Source organism: Neolamprologus multifasciatus, chromosome 8, assembly GCF_963576455.1.
Source record: "Neolamprologus multifasciatus chromosome 8, fNeoMul1.2, whole genome shotgun sequence".
In the NCBI taxonomy this organism is placed as follows: domain Eukaryota; kingdom Metazoa; phylum Chordata; class Actinopteri; order Cichliformes; family Cichlidae; genus Neolamprologus; species Neolamprologus multifasciatus.
The window spans coordinates 2,855,315-2,875,619 of NC_140446.1; the positions used below are offsets into that span (position 1 = coordinate 2,855,315).

General features: G+C 39.9%; 1 protein-coding gene across 1 annotated transcript; it reads right to left on the bottom strand.

Annotated features, from left to right (window-relative positions):
* Positions 1 to 2,080: 2,080 nt before the first annotated feature.
* Positions 2,081 to 10,932, bottom strand: LOC146512185 (uncharacterized). Its single transcript, XM_085170507.1, has 2 exons — positions 10,528 to 10,932; positions 2,081 to 5,096 (listed from the first exon to the last, which is right to left on the bottom strand). The coding sequence occupies exons 1-2, from the start codon at positions 10,646 to 10,648 to the stop codon at positions 3,829 to 3,831; spliced, it is 1,389 nt and encodes a 462-aa protein (XP_085026633.1). The 5' UTR covers positions 10,649 to 10,932; the 3' UTR covers positions 2,081 to 3,828.
* Positions 10,933 to 20,305: the final 9,373 nt, after the last annotated feature.

Here is a 20,305-nt window from a genome sequence, read left to right on the forward strand (position 1 = left end):
GGGGCGCACTGACAGAGGCGAGGCTGCCGGACACTGGCGCCACCGGGCCCTCTGACCACCACCAGTAGGCAACGGGTGAAGTGTCTTGCCCAAGGACACAACGACCGAGACTGTCCAAGCCAGGGCTCGAACCGGCAACCTTCCGATTACAAGGCGAACTCCCAACTCTTGAGCCACGATCGCCTCTTCCCTGAGTTCTCTGGGTGAAAATGCTTTCTTGATGTCTGAAGTCAGAGGAGATCAGGCTGATAGAAAGGCAACGCCAGGGCATGCAGAAGAGCATTTCTGAATACACAACATATCAAAGCCTTGAAGGGCTACAGAAGAGCACACCAGGTCACTCCCGTCAGATAAGAACAGGAAACTGAGGCTACGGTTCACACACACTCATCAATGTCACCCAGTTTAATGAATCTTGATTTTTGCTGCAGCGTTTGGATGAACGGGTGAGAACTTGGAAAGCATGAAACCACGGATTCATCCTGCCTTGGCAAGTGTAGGGGAGATGTTCTTGACACACTTTGGCCCTTTAGTACCAGCTGAGCATCGTTTAAACACCACAGCTGGGTTCTTGAGCTTTGCAGTTAGTTCACTGTACTCACATGGCCTCCATCTTCGACATGGAGCCGACAAATCTGCAGCAACGGTGTGTTAAGGAACGTTTCCAGCAACTTTTCGAATCTGTGGCACAGAGAATTAAAACATTCTGAAGGTAAAAAGGCATCCAACCTGGTACCTTTGACCTGTCCAGTGAGTGTTTATTATTATTGACAGCTTCATTCCTCTGATCCTACAGATAACATGAAAAGATTCACATGTTAGAAAAGCAGAACAAAGAATATAAATAATATATAAATAAGGCCTAAAGCAAAAGGGAGCATAGAAATACATCCAGGACCCCGGAATGGATACGAGAAACGAATAAAAGGAGGAAGCGAAGTGGAAAGAAACGAAGAAATAAAGAAGAATTTGTAAGTAATAGTGCGACATTCTGGAAGATGAGCTTGTTTCCTTCCTTGTGAAGATAAACACTGCTGCAGCCAGAAGTCATTTCCAGGAAAGCTCCGTTTTTAAAACTCCCCGTGAAGCTATGAAGCGTTGTTTTCACACACTAATATAAGATATAATGTTTTCATTACTGAGCTTCAGAGGTTGGCTCACAATATTTATTCCTATTTAATTAATCTTATTAAACACATCGTAATCTTTATAATATAATCGCATTACTCAGAGCATCAGCTTGTTGGACTGTTTCAAGTCTGAGACGATCACAGGGCGCACGCAGTTTGGAGTGCAACGGCTTTTTATAAAGTTTTATTGAAAGTTGTAATTGGCAGCTTGTAAAAACCACATTTCCCTTCTGACAAGAAAACAGAATTGAAGAAAAACAATAAAGAACTGAAGTAAAAACAGAAGATAATAAGGGAAGGAAAGCAGACTGGAGAGATGGAAAGAAGGAAAAATAAAGAAATGATTGAATGAAAATTAAAGTAATATTGTAATATTTTGGAAAATGTTCTTATTTACTGTGCACTGCAGAGAAATACAGGAACCATCTGCTTTTATAATCCCTCTCTGAAACTGTGACGTGTCCTCTTTGCACTTTGGTTTCTGCACAGAATAAACAAAAAGGAAAACGTGTTAATCGCGGATTTTCAGCCACGGATGAAGAAAGTTGATGCTTCACTCACAGAGCACGACATCAATAACACAGGTGTGCGTGTGTGTGTGTCTATTTGGCAGCCATGCATTAACAGTGGCTTGTGTAATAATTTGAGAAGCTGCTAATATGTGAGTCATGAAGATGATTTCTGATGTCACGTCATGTTAGGACAGAGTGCGAGAGAGCAGGAGGACAGAACAGATACTGAAGGAGTGCGAGGATGCTCGTTACCAAATCAGTGTCTAAGAAACTAACAGGTTTGGACTGAGAAAAAATAATCTTGGAAGGCAAAGACAAAGAACCAGTTATGAATCATTTTGTGTGCAAACATTAGAATCTGTTTTTAAACACAATGCTGCATTTCTTATCAAATGCTTTGCACAACAGGAGCTTAGCTTCATCTCACGGTTTTCTCAACAAGTTCAACAATCGAGAAAATGAAACCAACACTGGACTTGGTGGGAAAAGGGTTTATTTTGATTTACACACTTTAATGTAACACTGTCATTCTTTCAAATGTATAATAAACAAGCTATTGTCTTGACTTGATTAATAACTAAAGATGCATGAACAACACAAGTATACAACAGCAAACAGAGTGCCAGCCTTGCATCTCTTTTTTTTGTCACACTGTTGCCATCTGCTGGACAAACCAATGTGGTGATCAAGTCAAAACTCAAAGCTCGAGGCTGAAATCAATGTGGAAAAAACTTAAAGTGCAAAGCTGCTAATGACGCTACATGTTGGTTCAACTCAAAATTAATTTTTAAAAAATAAATCCTTCATTATCTCTTTTTTTTAAGTGTAAATTTTCCCCTAAAAATAATTTCAAATACTAATTAGGTAACTTTCACCTAAATTCAATTAAGGAATCCAATAAATACAAACATTAAATTAATATTTTTCAATTCATTTTAGGAAAAATTAGGAAATTATTGAAATTTTCAGGATTATAGATCCATGAATCAAAGTTCTCCCAAATTCATAACACACAAAATGTTTCAGTCAATTATCTCAAACAAAATGGCACAGAGGGAAACATTTTTCTCCAATGATCATTAGGTTAATCAAAATAATAAAAAAAAGATTAATAATTATAAATAATGATGAATAAATGAAAAATAACGGCTGGATTAGGAGATACAAGTGCTGAATCAGTGCAGCTGTGACAGCTGGAGACAAACATACAAAACAGAATTCATTTTGTGGTCAAACTTTGTTGACTGCCTTAAGCTTTCCAGCTGGTGGAGCGCTGCACCTTGTAAACCATCGGCTCGATGAGTCTGACTTCAGTCGTCATTTCTCGCTCCAAATGCTCAGAGAAAGCAAACAAAATCGGAGGCACCTCAAAGTTAACAATAATCCAAAATCTCCCAGCGTAGACAACGTTTGTTTGGCTGAGACAAATGCCATCATATGGCAGGAAGAGACAATCCATCCACAACAACAGATTACTTGTTAAGGCTCCACACTGAAGTCTTACATCAGCTCAAAAGAGAGTCTTCTGCCGGCTCCGGGACACTGTGAGCCACAGTTTTTTAAAGTTTTATTTAAAGTCGTGTTTCATGAAGCAGGGGCCAAGAATGGCCAGTCAATAGTTTTGGGACACCTACAAAACAAACAAACAAACAAAATAAAGCACTGCAGGATGATAAAGAGACCAGAGCCTCATCCAACGCAGGAGACGACTGAATCCATAAATGATGTCATTACAGCCGATCACTTTAACTGCTCTTGCCAATTCAGTGCAGGGTTGTGGGGCTGGAGCCCTAACAGCTCTCACAGAGGGCTACAGGGCCTGTCCAGACAACCAGACACACTCATTCACAGTTAAGGCAAATTTAGAGTTACCCATTTATCTAACAAGCATGTCCTCTGACTGTGGCACAAAGCTGGGGTACCCTGAGGAAGCCCAAGGGCATCCACACAGGGTGCCCCAGAGGGGAAGTGGGTTCAAATCCAGGAGCTTCTTTCTGTGCTGCCACAATTCTTAACTTGTAACATAAAATGTCAAGAATCCCAACAAAGATTAATCTCAAAAACAAAAAGATAGTCTCGAAACTGTAGACACACATGAAGAGAGCAATAATTCTCAGAGCCTCTGCTGTGGCTTTCAGCGACACTTTGACCCTTTCAGACCAAACTCTGTGACTGTGACCGCGTTTCTACCCCAAGTGAAATCTCATATGTCGATTTAAACTTCCCTGCTGGGTAAATCCTTGATCACAAATGGCGCAACCAAACGGTTTCTCTCCTGTGTGAACCGTGATGTGAGACTCCAGGTGCGTTTTTCGGTTAAATTTCTTGCCACAAACATCGCAACCGTACGGTTTCTCCCCCGTGTGAACGATCATGTGCGTCCTAAGGTGGGATTTGCGGTTAAATCTTTTGCCGCACACGTCGCAGCCGAATGGCTTTTCTGCCGTGTGGACGGTCATGTGCGTCGTCAGATGAGTCTTCCGTTTAAATCTTTTACCGCAGTCGTCGCACCCAAACGGTTTCTCCCCTGTGTGGGCTATCATGTGTATCTTTAGATTATTCTGATGCCTTGCTCTTTTGCCACAAATATCGCACACAAACGGTTTCTCCCCTGAATGGATTGTCACATGCGTCTTCAGGTTCTGGTGATGCGTAAACCTTTTTCCACAAATGTCACAGCCAAATAACTTTTCTCCCGTGTGGACCCTCATGTGCGATTTAAGATTGTACAGGTACTTAACTCTTTTGCCACAGAACCCACAGCCAAACGGTTTCTCTCCCGTGTAAATTTTGATGTGCGAGTCTATGCTTTGCTTCCGTTTAAAACATTTCATGTTATCCAAACAGCCAGAAGAACCATTTTCTGAATTACGTCTGATGTGCCTCTTAAGAGACTGCTTGTAGACAAAATGTTTACCGCACGCAGAGCAGCTAAAGTTTTTTTTCGGAGTGTTATGTCCCGCCTCACTAGGAACGCCCGACTCGAGCTTTCCATTTTCACTGTCTTCAGTTTCAGGTCCAGAATCTGACAACGGGCCCTGCCAATCCTCATCACTGACCTCCGTCTCTGAAGAGTCAGAAGCCCCTTTAACAATATTTGTTTGTAAATGAGTACTGGGATCAGGTTTCCTGGCTAGTTCTAGTGATCTACCGTCCTCTCCGTAAGTTTCTATCTTAATCCATTTAGTCAAGCTGCTGCTTGGAGGCTCAGCCGCCGTGCAGTCTTTAGTTTGGCTTTTATGAAGCTGTGAAAAATGAGGTTTCTCTTCATCATCTTCACTCTTTACTAGAATATTGAATGGAAACCCAGTGATTTCAGTCTCCTCGAACCCATTAAGGTGCTCTCCCTCCTGACTGGCCCACAGTTCCTCCTGCTCCGTCTTTATGTGGAGGTGTTCCGAGTAATGCTGGTCCCATGGAGCCTCTTCTTTGATCACCACAAGTTGCTGAATATCTGCAGGCAGCAATGAAACACACGTTTACATCGATAACTGATTTGAAATACACCGACACTCATCCTCAGCAGTTTGAAATCCTTGTAGTGTGTTTTAACTCACACCACGTATTCACTATGAGTTTTAGGCTACGTCCACACGCACACGGGTATTTGTTTTTGTGTTTTTTTAAAATCCCATCCACACATAAATGCAAAATTAAAGGAAAACGCTGCTAGGAACATGTAAAAGCAACAGGTGGCGATATATTCCTAACCGTGTAGAAATGTTGGCCAATCAGAAGTCTAGAAGCCTCGGTGGGAAATAGTAAACAAAGATGGTGCATAGAAGCAGAACGTCCTATGTGTGGAGGGACAGTAACTGTGTGTGTATATGTCAGCATTTAAACACTGCAGAGAGTAACAGTAACAGTCCGCCATTGTAGAAATTCATTTCACCAAAACAAAAACGTGGCGCACAGTGCAACGTCAAAAAAGGTGCACACCTTTGATGCTGCGTTTTCTCCGTTTTCCTCGTCCACACGTAAACGCAAAAACTGAGTTTTCAAAAATATCCACCCTGACCGGAGTTTTTAAAAATCTCAGTTTTCAGTGACTGAAAACGCCGTTTACGTGTGGACGAAAGGTGCAAACGCACAGAAAAATCTGCGTTTTAAAAATACCCGTGTACGTGTGGATGTATCAGTCACTCCGCGCAGCCAGATCCTGCAATTCCTCTACACACACTGTACGGGTCCAATAACCAGCCATTACTTCCAGCTCACGCTGGGCATGAACATCGAGCTCACGATAAGCCGACAGTTTATGTATTCAGACTGCATCCATAAACTGTTCCAAGTGAGCTAGTGGTGCCCAGAGTCTGAGCCAGACAAACTGGTCACATTATACTGCACAGCAAAGTATGATGTTAGGAATAGAGTATATCAAGATTTACCAGTCACCAGTTATTCAACTAAAAATACACATCACATTTACAAGTATGCACATTTCTATGGGTGTGGATCATTTAATACTGTTTTAGTAATTATAAACATTACTGTAATGTAATGATCATTGTGTATCTTATGTTAAAAACCATTTGAGTTAATATCTTGCTAGAACAATAGTAGCAGCTGGGTTTTATTGCAAATTATACCTTTACTTGCATGTGTAAAGATGGCGTTTCATGGTCCCTGGCACTGCCATTTTTAAACATGCACGTTCAATTAGGGAACAAAAACATTCAACGATGACAAGGTCATTCAGAATATTTAGGTAGTCAGGTGACCTTAGTGTTTGAACACATTGTTTCTGAACAAACTGCCCAGCTGGTTGCATATAGTAGAAGGGTCGATGACAGGTGCATCAACTAATCAGCCTCTCTTCACCACCAGATGCAGCCATCACTCAGGATCAGGTAAATCTGGACTTAGACCACATGAGCTTTTTCAATCAGTATGCTCCCTACCAAACTGAAGCCCTTTTTAGTGGTTTTCTTACAGCTCAGCAGCTGTTTAATCCCCATCCCTTGAATACTCTTTCCAATGTGCATGTGGAAATGCTATTTAACTATTAAAACACAGCCGAGAGTTCTACTGTTGATTCTGACTTCAAACGCTTCAGTCATCTCCTGTCACAATCATTCAAGATTTTTTGGAGAAGATTGTTCACCACTATATCCTTCCAGGTTTTAAAAGAAATGCATCAGAGAGATCCTGTGCCACTTTCAGTAATTTCAGTCATTTTCTCTGCTTAATTCAGGCCAATCTGAAGCTGAGTAACATCTGTTCCACAAACATAGATCTACATCTTCTGACATGGTGGTTTAAACAATGAGAAGCTCCAGTTTGCTCCACACGGCTAGTCAAAATCTATTAATCACAGCAATAATTACCCAATGGAAGGCTCTTACCTGCTCTTACTCATTTGGCTACTAGTTTTGGGGGGGTTTTGACCATGCGTTTCATTGCCAGACATGTGGTGTTGGGCTGTTTAGACCGATGGGATATGGAAAAGAATACCCTCAGCAGCAGTAAGGATAGGAGAGACAGATATAAAGATCTTGTCTCTTGGTGCAGGCTACAGCCTCCCCCATGTTTGTGTTTATATAAAGACGACTGTCAAACTACCAAGACTTATTTTTCTACAACAAAGTCTGAACTACAAGCTAATTTCAAGTTGAACTTTTTACCAGGTTACATAAAAACTTTAAAAAAAAACAAAAAAAAAAAACACCTAACCTCCACAGAAGGTTATGGTCAAGATATGGGACATACAAAACCACCACCAACTGGAAAACAGTGCTGTTTCTCAGATGAACAGATGATCTCAGATGGACCTCAGTCTGAAGATTGTAAAACCAACTTAAGCTTTGTTTTTCCCTGATGACCAAAGAAATATATTTCTTATTTTTCTTTAAACTTTAAATCTAATTAATTCTTCTATAAGACTCAATATGGTGATCTAACCCTAACATAGAACTTTGATTTCTTGAAATTTTAAAAAACTTAATTTCAAAAAGGTTTGGATGTTATTTAAAATGCAAAAAAGAAACATAATGCAACCATATTTCTTTTTTGTAACCCAGTGGGAGCAGTTTAGTAACATGATTGGTTATAAAAGAACGTCTTAGAGAAGCAGAGTTTTTCAGAAACTTTTTTAGAAGAATGTAAAATTTTGGAGAATTTGAACATCTTCATGCACAATGGAGGGTCTGAAAATCTATATTGGGTGCTCGTAATCTTCATGCCCTCAGGCGGCACTGAATTAAAAGGAAATTTTGCCATGGAAGTCAGTGCATGAGCTCAGGAACACTTCAAGAAATCACTGTCTGAACACAGCTCACGGTGCCATCCGCACATGCAGGTCAAAGCTCCATCATGTAAAGGAGGCACATGTGAACAGGACCCAGAAAGGCCAAAGTCTTCTCTTTAAACTGGACGGAAGCAAAGTGGAAAACTCTTCTGTGGTCAGATGGACCGAAACTTGAGATTCCTTTTTGAACGCACAGACTCTGCAGCCTAAAGAGGAGAGTCTTCAGCCCAGTCCGGACTCGACTGAGATACTAATGAGTCTAATAACTTGCACGGTCAGCATTTTTGCCAGCTTTCCTTTCAGCTGTTGAATGTATACTATTTTTTGTCCAGAACTGGTGACCACGCAAAGCATGCACAGATTAATAACTGTGATCTGTGTTGCATCTAACCTCTTCCTACTTTTTCCCTAACCTGTGCTCGTAGAAGCATGTATGGCAGCGCTAACTTTAAGTAATCATGTTCTGTATGACTTTATCAGGCTCGCACTGTTGTGGAGGAATTCTCGCCCACTCCTCTTTACTGTGTTGCTTCAGATCATTGAGGTTTGCAGGAATTCACTTGTGCACAGCTCTCTTAAGGTCCCACTACATCATTTCAATCAAGCTGAAGCCTGGACTTCAACTAGGCCATTGCAACACCTTCCTGCCCCCTTTTCCAGCCAGACTGTTGCAGATTTGCTGCTGTGCTTGGAATCACCGTCCTGTTATATAACCCAGTTTAGGCCAAACTTCAGCTGTTAGACAGGTGACCTCACGTTTGACTCCTGGATGCTACGTCGCAACAGCTGTGGAGGCAGTTTTTCCACATAGTGCTTCTACATGTAGGCTAAGTTTCTGAAACTGTGGACTACGTCACGTGTTGCTGTTCATGTCAGACATAGTCTGAACACCTGCTAAGGAGCACACGGGTTTTTATTATGCCCTGATATGTTTAAGCTGTGAATACAGTCAGGCGCATTATAAAACAAGTTCTGCATAACCTGGATTTCTGTATGTTAGCCAGCTTGAGAAGACCTAAAACCATAGTCATGTCAGTCAGAGATGCAAGAGGAACACGTGGTCGGTATATAGAAAGAATATCAAAATATTAACAGAAATAAGTAGATGTGGCAATCACCAGCAGACACTCCACAATGCTGTATTTTCACAATAAAACAACATTTGAATTTTTTATATTTTGCGATATGCCGAGTACTGCAATAACATATTTCAATTCATCGCCTTTTTTAACTGCAAATTATGTCGCCAAAGTTAAACTTCGTCAATATCCGTTTTATCTAATAAGATAAAGTTTATCTCGCTTCAATTATTAATTAGTCTGCAGCTAAATGGAGTCAGGTTGGCAATTATATGCAATTGCATGTAATAAATTGTCAAGAATCACACGTCTGTGGACTCAAGTCCAAGTCAGACTGCAACTGTTTGCAGAAAGGTTTCCTCCTATCAGACTACCATGAGTGCATACCATGGGTCATGAGTGCAACAACCTGAAGCTCTGGGCAGAATGTGAAAAATACAAAACACAATCACTATTTTTGTAGATGTAAGGATGTTGCTGTCCAATTTTTACTCATGTGACTGAACGATTAGCTTACCCTGAAGTACGAAGTAGATCTGTCAAGTTAAGGGTCCAGTGTTGGATGGTTTTTTCAGTTGAGCCAATTTAATGCATGTTTAACAAGTATTTTAATTAATTTCATAAAATATTGATATTTGGGGGCAACGATGCATCGACACCACACACTTGTGTATAGGCCACCCTAGCACTGCAAATAAGTCAACAGAGCAAAACATGGCAAAAAACTTATTTCTCATGCAACAGCTGCACATCACAGAAGTGATACTTTGAGCCTGTTGCTCATGTAGATGTATTATATTCAGGTTTGACACTGTTATCTCTTTCTCTTGTTGTGAGAACCAACTATAATTATTTGGCTAATTTAATGTTCTTGGTAATAAACACCCCACACTGCAGACTCTTTATGCATGCACAGACGCAATGCATGAAAAACTGGGCACAGCCTTACTGCTTAGTAGGCTGCAGCCAGGAGTCAAATGTGAGGCCATCTGTCTGACAGCTAAAGCTTGGTGTAAACTGGGTCATGCAACAGGACAACGATGCCAAGCACAGCAGAAAATCTGCAACAGAAAGGCTGAAAAAGGGAAGAATGGACATGTTGCAATGGCCCAATCAAAGTCCAGACTTGAGACTGACTGAAATGCTGCGGGGGGACCTTAAGAGAGAGCTGTGCAGACATGAATGCCGCAAACCTCAATGAGCTGAAGCAACGCTCTGAAGGAGAGTGGGCCAAAAATTCCTCCGAAGTCACACAACAGCGACTTCAAGTTATTTCTGCTAAAGGTGGTTTTGCAGCGGCTGAATCATGGGGCGCATTTAGTTGTCCACATACTGTTTCTTCATTTGGGTTCAGTTTTTCGTTCAATAAATAAACGACACGGTGTAATATCGGTTGCTATCCATCTCAGGCTGTTTTTAAATCATTTTAAAGACCCGTTAAGGACCTGATTGTGTCTTCATATCAAACATCTTAGATTAAAAACAAATTTATCCAGCCCTACGGCGAGCTAGCAGCTAGTTAGCGGTTTTCTTCAAATAAAATCTGAGATTATTCTCACCATCGGCTCGGTTAATATCAGCATCCTGCAGCTGATGGAGTCCGAGCGGTTTGATCTCTGGTTTTTCTTCAAACGGCAGGCTGTCAGCGACGTACTGCTGCAGATAATCCACTTCGTCCATGCTGTCAGCGGCTATCCTCTTCTTTAAAACAAACTGTGGGCTCCTTTCAGACGAACCAGGCCTGCGCGGAATCGACTTCCGAACACAGACGCGATGTTTGCATGTCTGTCCGGACCTGATGCATGAATGTGTCACAGACTCCAACAGGGCGTCCACTCTCCTTGACTTATTTTTTGGGGGAAGATTTGTTGACGTGTCTCCTGCGTTTTCTGAGCAGGCATCCACTCGGGCACCTTTATCCCAGGTCACCGCAGCGACCACGAGATTTAAAAAAATCACAGCTGTGGGGAAACCTGCAGATTTATGAATCCTGTCACAGCGTGGGACTTCACGGAGAACATTCAAATTCATTGTACCTGACAGAAGTGCTTTGTAACCAACCTCGCGATATTTCCTTTAAAGTTTTGTATCCACAAATTAGATACAAAACTTTTCTAACTCTAAAAATAATTTTATGGCTTCTAAAAAAAGAAATAAATAGAACCATAGGTCAAAAGTGTTTTTCGCAGGAAAGAAGTCTTTAACATTTATTTATGTTAACATTTATTTTTCTAGATATATAAATTCGCTTATCGTTAGCTTATCTTTTGCACTTTTAATTTCTGTATGTTAATTTCATTACAACAAAATTCTGTCTTAAATGAAAGGGTTAAGTTTCATATTGAATCTTAGATAAATCCAGTTGTGGCTTTGAGCCTCCCTTGGAAAGTTGATTATTTGGTTTCTTAAGAGTAATTAATTTGAAATAAACATCATGATATATATTTATTTATTTATTTATTTATTTATTTATTTATTGGTTGGTTGGTTGGTTGGTTGATTTATTTTTAAATCCTTTATTTAAACAGACCGTCACATTGAGCTCAGTGTCTCGTTTTCAAGAGCTACTGTATACAACACAGACAGACACATAATACACTGTCCTAAAAACTTAAAAGAGCACTTTTTAATCAGAGTATAGAATTAGTTAATCAGTTAAACATCTGGGATATAGAGGGGCAATGATGAGACAACCCCCAAAACAGTTATGGTGTTACAGGTGGAGGCCACTCTCATTTATTTTCAATAGTTTTGCATTTGGCTACGATCAGTGTCACTACTAGTAGCATGAGGCGATATTTGGACCCTGGAGAGGTTGCACAGCTAGTCCAAATCCTCCAGGATGGCACATGAATATGTACCAGTGCTAGAAGGTTTGCTGTGTCTCCCAGCGTGGAGGAGACTCCAGGAGACAGATCGTTACTCTAGGAGAACTGGACAGGGCAGTAGGAGGTCCTTAAACTAGTATCTGCTGACTGATTAGATTAGTTTTGATGTACTGATGGGGAAGGCAGATGATGGTTCTGGAGGGCAGAAGGGGTGGAGTGTGGGAGGACAAGTGAGTATTCCAGTGTGAGTACTGGACTGGAGAACTAGAAACCACTTACCAAACAAGTAATAAGGTTTGGAAACCTGAGAGGCAACGAGTGAATGTTTCAGCTGGGCTTTTATTCCAGAGTGGTGATGAGAAAATGGGAAGCAGATGTGCAGGCTGGACCAGAAAGTAGGGCAGCTCCACCCACGGGTGGTACAGTGAGCCAAGGCACTGCCCCTACTCCACCTGAGAGCAAGACAGAGAGAGAGGGGGGAGAGGAACAAGGGAGAACAAAGGAGAACAGCCTGCTGGAACCAGGACATGTTTTTTCTCTCAGGTCCTGTGTCCAAATGTTTCTGGCTAAATATGAAAAACTGGATATTGCCAGAGACTAGGGATGGGTATCGTTTAGGTTTTATCCGATACCAGTACCAAACTGGTACTTTTGAAACGGTGCCGGTGCTTAAACGGTGCTCGAATCGGTGCTTAAAGAATGGAGAACACAAAATTGGTCCAAAAACCTCTCATGTTCAGCTGTTTTTTTTGTAAAAAGATAACAATGTTAGCCTTTTCTGCAGCTATGGGGCATATATGGTATCACTCTTGGCTGGAAGCAGCTTAAACAATGGAAAAAACACAAACTTTGTCCAAAAACCTCTCATGTTTAACTGTTTTCCACTTTTTCTTTGGTCATTTTAGCCTTTTTGGCCAGGGTGAAGGGAGTATCTGCCATCAAACAAGAAGACAGCCGCATGTAGCTATGATGATGTTTGCTAGTTCACCTTACATACATTAATGTAATAACGTGGTTAGCCTACTCAACGTAAATTACACACGAACAACATTAAGCTACTCACGCAGAGAAGAACGGCTGCTGCATCATCATCATCCTCATCATTTCTGCTACACTGGCAGGGCTAGGGGCCAGGACTCTACTCTTCGGGTTTTTGGGGGATGTTGCAAACTCCGGGTCCAATAACAGGCCATAATGGCACCGGATACCCTACCAGAGACCATAAAAGACTTAAAGAACACCTAATATGGTGAAGATCTGTAGTCTCTGTGTGGGTATAGTGTTTGTTTGCTCTGCTGATGCATTTTAATGGAATCATCTACAACACTGTCTAAACATCTTTCTCAGAAGTTCTCTGCTGTGGTGATAACATGTTTTATTTCTTATGCATTTTGATTTGATGAATCCAAACATGACAAATAAAATAACTCACTGTCATTTCCAATATATTTAACTTTTTACACCAATGGACACTGTTTACATGATTTCTAAACCTAAATTGTAAATATATGTGTTCTCACTTGTGCCTCAGGTGGAGGTATTTGGCTCAGCTCACTTTGAAAAACAAGCTGAGACAATATTCATACTGTCAGTGATGTGCAGTTGGGCATGGGTTGCACTCACACAAGGTATGTCCACAGAAAAGAGGTTATCAACTAAACTGTTCAGTAAGACCCATTAGATTTAGATTTAAAATAATACTGTGTAATTCCACATCATTATTAAACCTGTATACTGGGCCACCTTTACAGGTCACACAACAAATTGAAACATAAACAATCTATTTTAAACCACACCATGAACCAGCAAGCATAAGTACAACCATAGACCCACAATACACTTAGAGAAATGTAGCCACAGCTATAAAAGTGCTAAAATATGTCTTAAAGTTGAAATTCTACAAAGCAGGAGAGACATTTTCTGTAGAAGTGCAAATAACAACACAAAAGCTGGGGTCACTTACTATGACCCCTCTGTATGGCCTCTCCATAACTGAAAACACCGCAGCTGTTTATGGCCATTTCTTCACCTTTCTTCATGATGTAATAATTTATAAATTTATAATTTATATAAAAAGAACCTGAGACGTTTCTGCAGGGAAAATAAATATTCAACACAATGATTTTAAAAACATACAAATCAGAATCAAATGTGTAAAGAGGAAGAGTTGGCTCCAGATCTTTGAGTTTGACACCTGTAATATAGGTAGTCTCAGTTTGTGAATGACTGACAGCTCACAGCATAAACAAATAACATCACAGAATAATCAGACATCATCTGAAGCAAAGCATCATAAATACCCACCATCCTGGGTAAGTTCTTTTTTTATTATAAACTTTAAAATACACACATAAAAAAGTTTACAAATACAGTGAAATCACGTACTTCTTACTGATACAGTTGCTGATTTTACAAGCATGGAAGTGCGGATTATTATGTGTGGATACGCATGTGTCTCTTTAGATTCCCCTGTCTCGTAAATCTTTCACCACAAACAGCACAGGAGAACGGTTTCTCCCCTGTGTGAACACCCGTGTGTCTTTTAAGTGTATACTGATGTCTAAATCTCTTCCCACAAACGTCACACCCGAATGGCTTCTCTCCCGTGTGAACTCTCCTGTGGCTCTTCAGAACCCCCTGCTCGGTAAATTTTTCACCACAAATGTCACAACCAAAAGGCCTCTCTCCCGTGTGGACCCGCATGTGTCTCTTAAGATGCGTATTTCGACTGAATGTTTTACCGCAGTCGTCACAGCAAAATGGTTTCTCTCCTGTGTGAACTCCGCTGTGCCGTTTAAGACTCCCCTGCTCTGTAAATCTTTCACCGCAAACATCACAGCCAAATGGTTTTTCTCCCGAGTGGACTCTCATGTGTCTTTTAAGGTTGTACTGAAGTCTAAATTTTTTTCCACAGTCATCACAACTGAAGGGCTTCTCTCCAGTGTGGACTCTGATGTGGATCTTAAAGTGTGTCTTCTGGCTAAACTTTTTACCACAAAATCCACAGTCAAATGGTTTTTCTCCCGTGTGGACGGTCATGTGTATATTAAAATGTGTCTTCCGGCTAAATGTTTTCCCACAAATGCCACATCCAAAGGGCTTCTGTCCTGTGTGGATTCCTCTGTGCCTCTTCAAACTCCCCTGTTCTGTAAAATGTTTACCACAAATGCTACAACTAAATGGTTTCTCTCCCGTGTGAACTCTGGTGTGTGACTTGAGATTTGACTGATGGATAAATCTTTTTCCGCAAACATCGCAAGCAAAGGGCTTTTCTCCAGTGTGAATTCTCATATGACTCTTAAGAACCCCCTGCTGTTTAAATCTTTTGCCACAAAAACTGCAATCAAATGGTTTCTCTCCCGTGTGGACTCTCAGGTGTCTCTTTAGATCCCCTTGTCGGGTGAATCTTTTACCACAAACGCCACAACAAAATGCCTTCTGTCCTGTATGATCTCTCCTGTGTCCCTTTAGATTTTCAGACTGGCTACATTTTCCACCACAAACTTCACTCCCGAGTGCACTGCTCTCCTTCCAGCTGTTATCACTGTCTTCAGCTTCAGGTGCATAATCTGACAAAGGTTCCTGCCAATCTTCATCGTCATTATTACTGACTTCTGTCTCAGAGGAGTCTGAAGTTTTTTCATCAGTTTTTGGTTGTAAATTACTTTTTAAGTCTGTGCCATTGGCTGATTCTGGTCCTCCACAGTCTTCTGCACCAGCTTCAGCTTTTATCTTTTCAGCTGAGCAGCTGGTCGGAGATTCTGCCTCTGTGCAGTTTCCAGTTTGGCTCTGATGACGATCTGAAGACTCGGGTTTCTCTTCATCATCTTCACTCTTCACAGGAACAGCAGTGAACAGGACACCTGTGATTTCAGCCTCTTCCTGTCCAGTATGCGGTCCTTCCTCATGACTGGTCCAGATTTCTTCCTCTTCCTCCTTTATGTGGAGCAGCTCTCGATCCTGCTGGTCCAAACTGGGAGACCATTCAGGAGGAATTTCTTCTTTAACTACAAACAGCTGCTGGACTTCGACAGGAGACACTGAAACAGACAAGTTCAACTGTCACCCCAAATTTTTATTTATTATTTTAAAAAAAGTCTACATTTTTCTAATAATACCAGAAAAACATGATGTGAATAAAACTGTAATGCTGCACGATTATTTATCAGAAAAAACTCAAATCAAATACAATTTTAAACCATTTTAATTAAAAAAAAATAAAAATAAAAAGTTATCAGAGGGCACAGATAAGGCAAGAGCATTGTTTGTTTGTAAAAGGTGTGCCACAGTTTTTTATGACTGCAGATTCGTCTACAGGACAAGAAGGACTTCAGGGAAATGTGACAGGAATGCTCATCCTTGGTGTCTGTAACCGAGTCTCCCTCAGCCATTCTTTTCTACTTGGACAGTTTCCCTTTCCTTCCCTCACTTTTTCTCTGCTGTGGTAGAAAAACATTAATAAATAAAGTGTAACCACAACAGCTCCAGATAATTCTTTGGTTTTATGTCTCACCAGCTGGTCTGTCAACCCAAGTCCACTATTTGACCTGGATTAGTGATTGACTCTCTTGAATTTACCTTCTTCTAAATGCCAACAAGACAAAGACCATGATTACAGCTCCTCCTGAATTATATCCTAAAATCTGTGGACTCTGTGGACTCTTTTAAAAAGCAGTTAAAACTTTTTCTGGTTTTTATACAATCTTCACTTCACATACATACATACATATTTGTTTGTTTGCTGTTTCAGCACTTCATTTTCTTATTTCTTTTACTTTATTTAGTTGTACATCACTTTGTGACCGCTAAACCCACATGACACACACTGGACAGGTTATGGTTATCGGCTGACTGGGGAACATCTCTGGGGAGAGGAGTGGTCTGGAAATCTGGGCTGCTGATGTTGTCCCAAAAAATGATCATCTGTCAGAATCGATGCCTGTATTTAAACTGCTGTAAATTACTTGTTGGCTTAAAATCTGAGACAAATTTGTCAAACATATACATATTTTTCATAATGATTAGGTACAGGATATAGGTATTTTGCAAAGTGACTTTTATATATTTTTTTCTTTATCCAGCTAAAAAGTCTCATTGACATTAAAAATTCCATTTTTAAGTTGCAATTTTATAGATAGATAGATAGATAGATGTCCCTTCATGAATCTCGTTGACTGCAGTCAGTTTACTAATAGCAGCAAAGCACTGCACATAAAATCACACAGAAACAACTCTGTTGTGTGCCCACTCTAAAACAGTCCGGGTTGCACTAAACCGTCTCTTTAAATTCAATCTTTTTCGGTCCGTCATTACAAAGTTATTATAATTATATAATAAGCGAGTCTATTCTTTGGACATACTGTATAAGAAGACCAACTTTTATTATGAGTCGGGGGTTTTCCAGCCACTCTTACCCCATCCTAGAAACACTGAATCTCATTAATGCGACTTCTCTTACCAGGTTGGTTTAAAGCATCATCATCCTGCTGCTGCAGCTGCTGCCCTCCAGTCTGCAGACTGTCTGTGTTTCGCTGCTGAACACAATCCACTTCCTTCATGATGCCCGTGTTTGTTCTCTAAAATCAACTGTAGGCTCCTTAAAGATGAACCGGGCCTGCGCAGAATCGATCACCGATCAGCGTGAAGGTCATGCTGATCGAACCTCCGTCAGCCTTCACCCATCCATGTATTACAGGAACCCGGAGAGACCCGAACAGGGCAGCAGCTGTCATCGGTGATTTTACGAAAGATTTGTTTACGTCTGCTCTGTTCTGAGCAGGCATCTACACGGACGCCCTTCTTCTTCTGCTTCTTTGGGAGTTTAAAGGCACCGGACATCAGTTAATATCGCTTTACTGCCTCTTACTGTCCTTCTCTAAATCTAAGTGTCCAAAATTACATTTCTAAAATAATTACCCTCTAATTCTGCAAACAATATGTTAAAATACTGTCACATATCTAAGACAGTCAGCATTACACCCAGTCAAAAGCCACCCTTTTCTCTTTTATACGTGGGGATTTCATTTTTTATTGTCACAAAATATTATGCAAACAACTTATTCCTCCAAGTTGTCCAAAAAATTCTGCTGCTCTTGTAAATAAGATAATTCTCAGTGGAATTACCTGCATGGAAGAAAAAATGAATTAAATAAAAACTTAAACTCCGAGTCATTTACTGTTGTAACAAGTCTGTCTGTAACATTAACCTGTTTGCTGGCAGGTTTTTTATTCTCTTTGATACTCATTCAATACCTCATTCATAAAATCGTCATCAAAGCAGCAGAGCAGAATGAATTTATCTGCAACTTTTAGTTTAATACTTTTGTGTGCGCTGCATGAAGTACGGTCAATCAAAAAGGATTTATAACACATAAATGTCCAATTTCAATAAAAGTATGTCTGTTTATATTTTACTATACCTTTATTGGGCTCCTTGAGGATGAATCACAGCATCAGTGTAGTGTGGCATAGAAGCAATCAGCTTGCAGCTGTCACAGTGTGCAAACTGTGTGTAATGTTTAGGTTTTCAAAGAACCCAGAATGGAAGACACAAGAGGCAGAATGTTTAAAAAGTAAGACATTTATTTTCAGCGCATTCAAAACCGAGTCCCAAAGGACAGGAAAAAATTAATCCAACACGCAGTGAAAGACATCAGTGTGAGCAGGCTACACAACAAAAAGGGGAGTGGACCCAGCAGCATAAGCAGCCCCTTTTCAAGATTGCACACATGAGCCTGATCTAAACCAGTTTTCTACCCTTAATTATTTCTGCCTTGCTCTTCTCTCTCTGCTCCATTCCACATCTAAAAACCTCTTCTTTATTTATTGGAACATAAGCAGAATAATACATAAACAAACTCAATATCAGGCAATTCCAGTTCACCACTGAAAGTATAATTACACATTGTTTGTAAATTAAAAACCATGAGTGTCCTCCCTCGTGGTTGGCCTAAAAAAAGTTACATTCATGTATATAGAATTATAGAATTTTGTGATTATGATTATCATATTGTTTATTAAAAGTGTATCTTCTATATTTGAGGATTACCCATTCGAGTATTTTGAAAAGACCAGAAATCTACATCTACTTCTGGAACTGTACATTTATTTATGATGATATTTCCAAACATTTGTGTAACGGTCTTACACTCATAAAACAAGTGTACTGTTGTTTCAGTGTTCCTTTTGCAAATACAATAATTCTCTACCATTAATTGAAGGAAATAAGCATTATTTCCTTAGATTTTAGAATTAGAAGCAAATCTTATTATGCCAACTAATCTTTAATATTGTTTTAAAATAATGTTTTTGTTTTAAAATAATGTTTATTACTTTACTGAATTTTTATAATTTTGATCAACTATTTGCTGATTAGAAACTAAATCCAATTAAAAAAAATAAAATACAAATCCAATATAATGAAAACCTACCCAGATAGAAAAACTGCCTCTAAGATTTCAGGATGTATTGAGGAATAAAGGCTGACCACCTTTATGATACCAAATATTAATTTCAAGCTCATTCTAATTTTACTAAATCTGTTTTTGCCTTATTTACTGTATCTATGTGTATGTTTGTATACGTTTTAAACAATTACTGCACCTGTTTTCCATTTTTCCAAGCAAGATATAATTACATGGGGTTTGGCTCGAGACTTTTGAACAATACTGTATTTAATGTAATCAGTGTTGTAGCTGCATTTCTTTTTATTTGTGGAAGCTTTCATTTTATTTTACATTGACTGTGACTTTGCAGTGACTTAAATCTTCAGGAGACTCATGACGACAGCTTTTCGTCACACACACGCAATGAAAACCAATCAAAATGTCCCACATAAAGAGGGACGCAACTTTTAAACACCTTGAGACATTTTTAACCGGTTCTACAAAAATGAAACCGTTTTTCCCTTTAAAAAAGGAATTTTTACAATTTAGGAAAAAAATGTCTCCTATCCTTAATAGAAAGGAAATAACCCTCCAAGGTCAATGGAAAAAAAAAAACATCATTACATCAATTTTAAAAAATAAATAAATACACAATATAGCAATTAAATGTATCATTAGTTAATTAAATGGAAAAACAATAGTAGATATTTTAATTATGTCATGGTTCATGTGTTGCTGTCCATCTTGAAATAATTGAAACTTTCACTGCGGCTGATCAACCGACCATAACCTGGTTAATCTAATCAATTAATAAAACATTTAATCATGTCATTTTTGCACTCTCGTCGCTCCACAGCGGTGGTCTCACCGCCGAGGACAGGAAAGGTGTCCGCGCAGATGCCTGTTCGAAACACAGCAGAGGGCAATAAATGTTGTGAGGAATCATTTGAGTGTCCCGTTTCAATCTGTATCTTCTCCGATGACGTATTCATGGATGAAGTCGGACAGAAACGTAAGCGGCGTGATTGTGAAAGGTGGTCGGCGGTGATCGATTCTGCCCAGGCCCGGTTTCAGCTCCGCCGAGCCTGCAGTTTATTTTAAAGAAGAGAGCAAAGACACGGACA

Bases quoted from the DNA above. Each gene is read 5' to 3' on its own strand.
- LOC146512185 (XM_085170507.1), bottom strand. From the start codon at position 10,648: ATGGACGAAGTGGATTATCTGCAGCAGTACGTCGCTGACAGCCTGCCG. The intron at 5,097-10,527 runs GTGAGAATAATC...TGCTGCCTGCAG, and splicing joins TGATATTAACCGAGCCGATG to ATATTCAGCAACTTGTGGTG.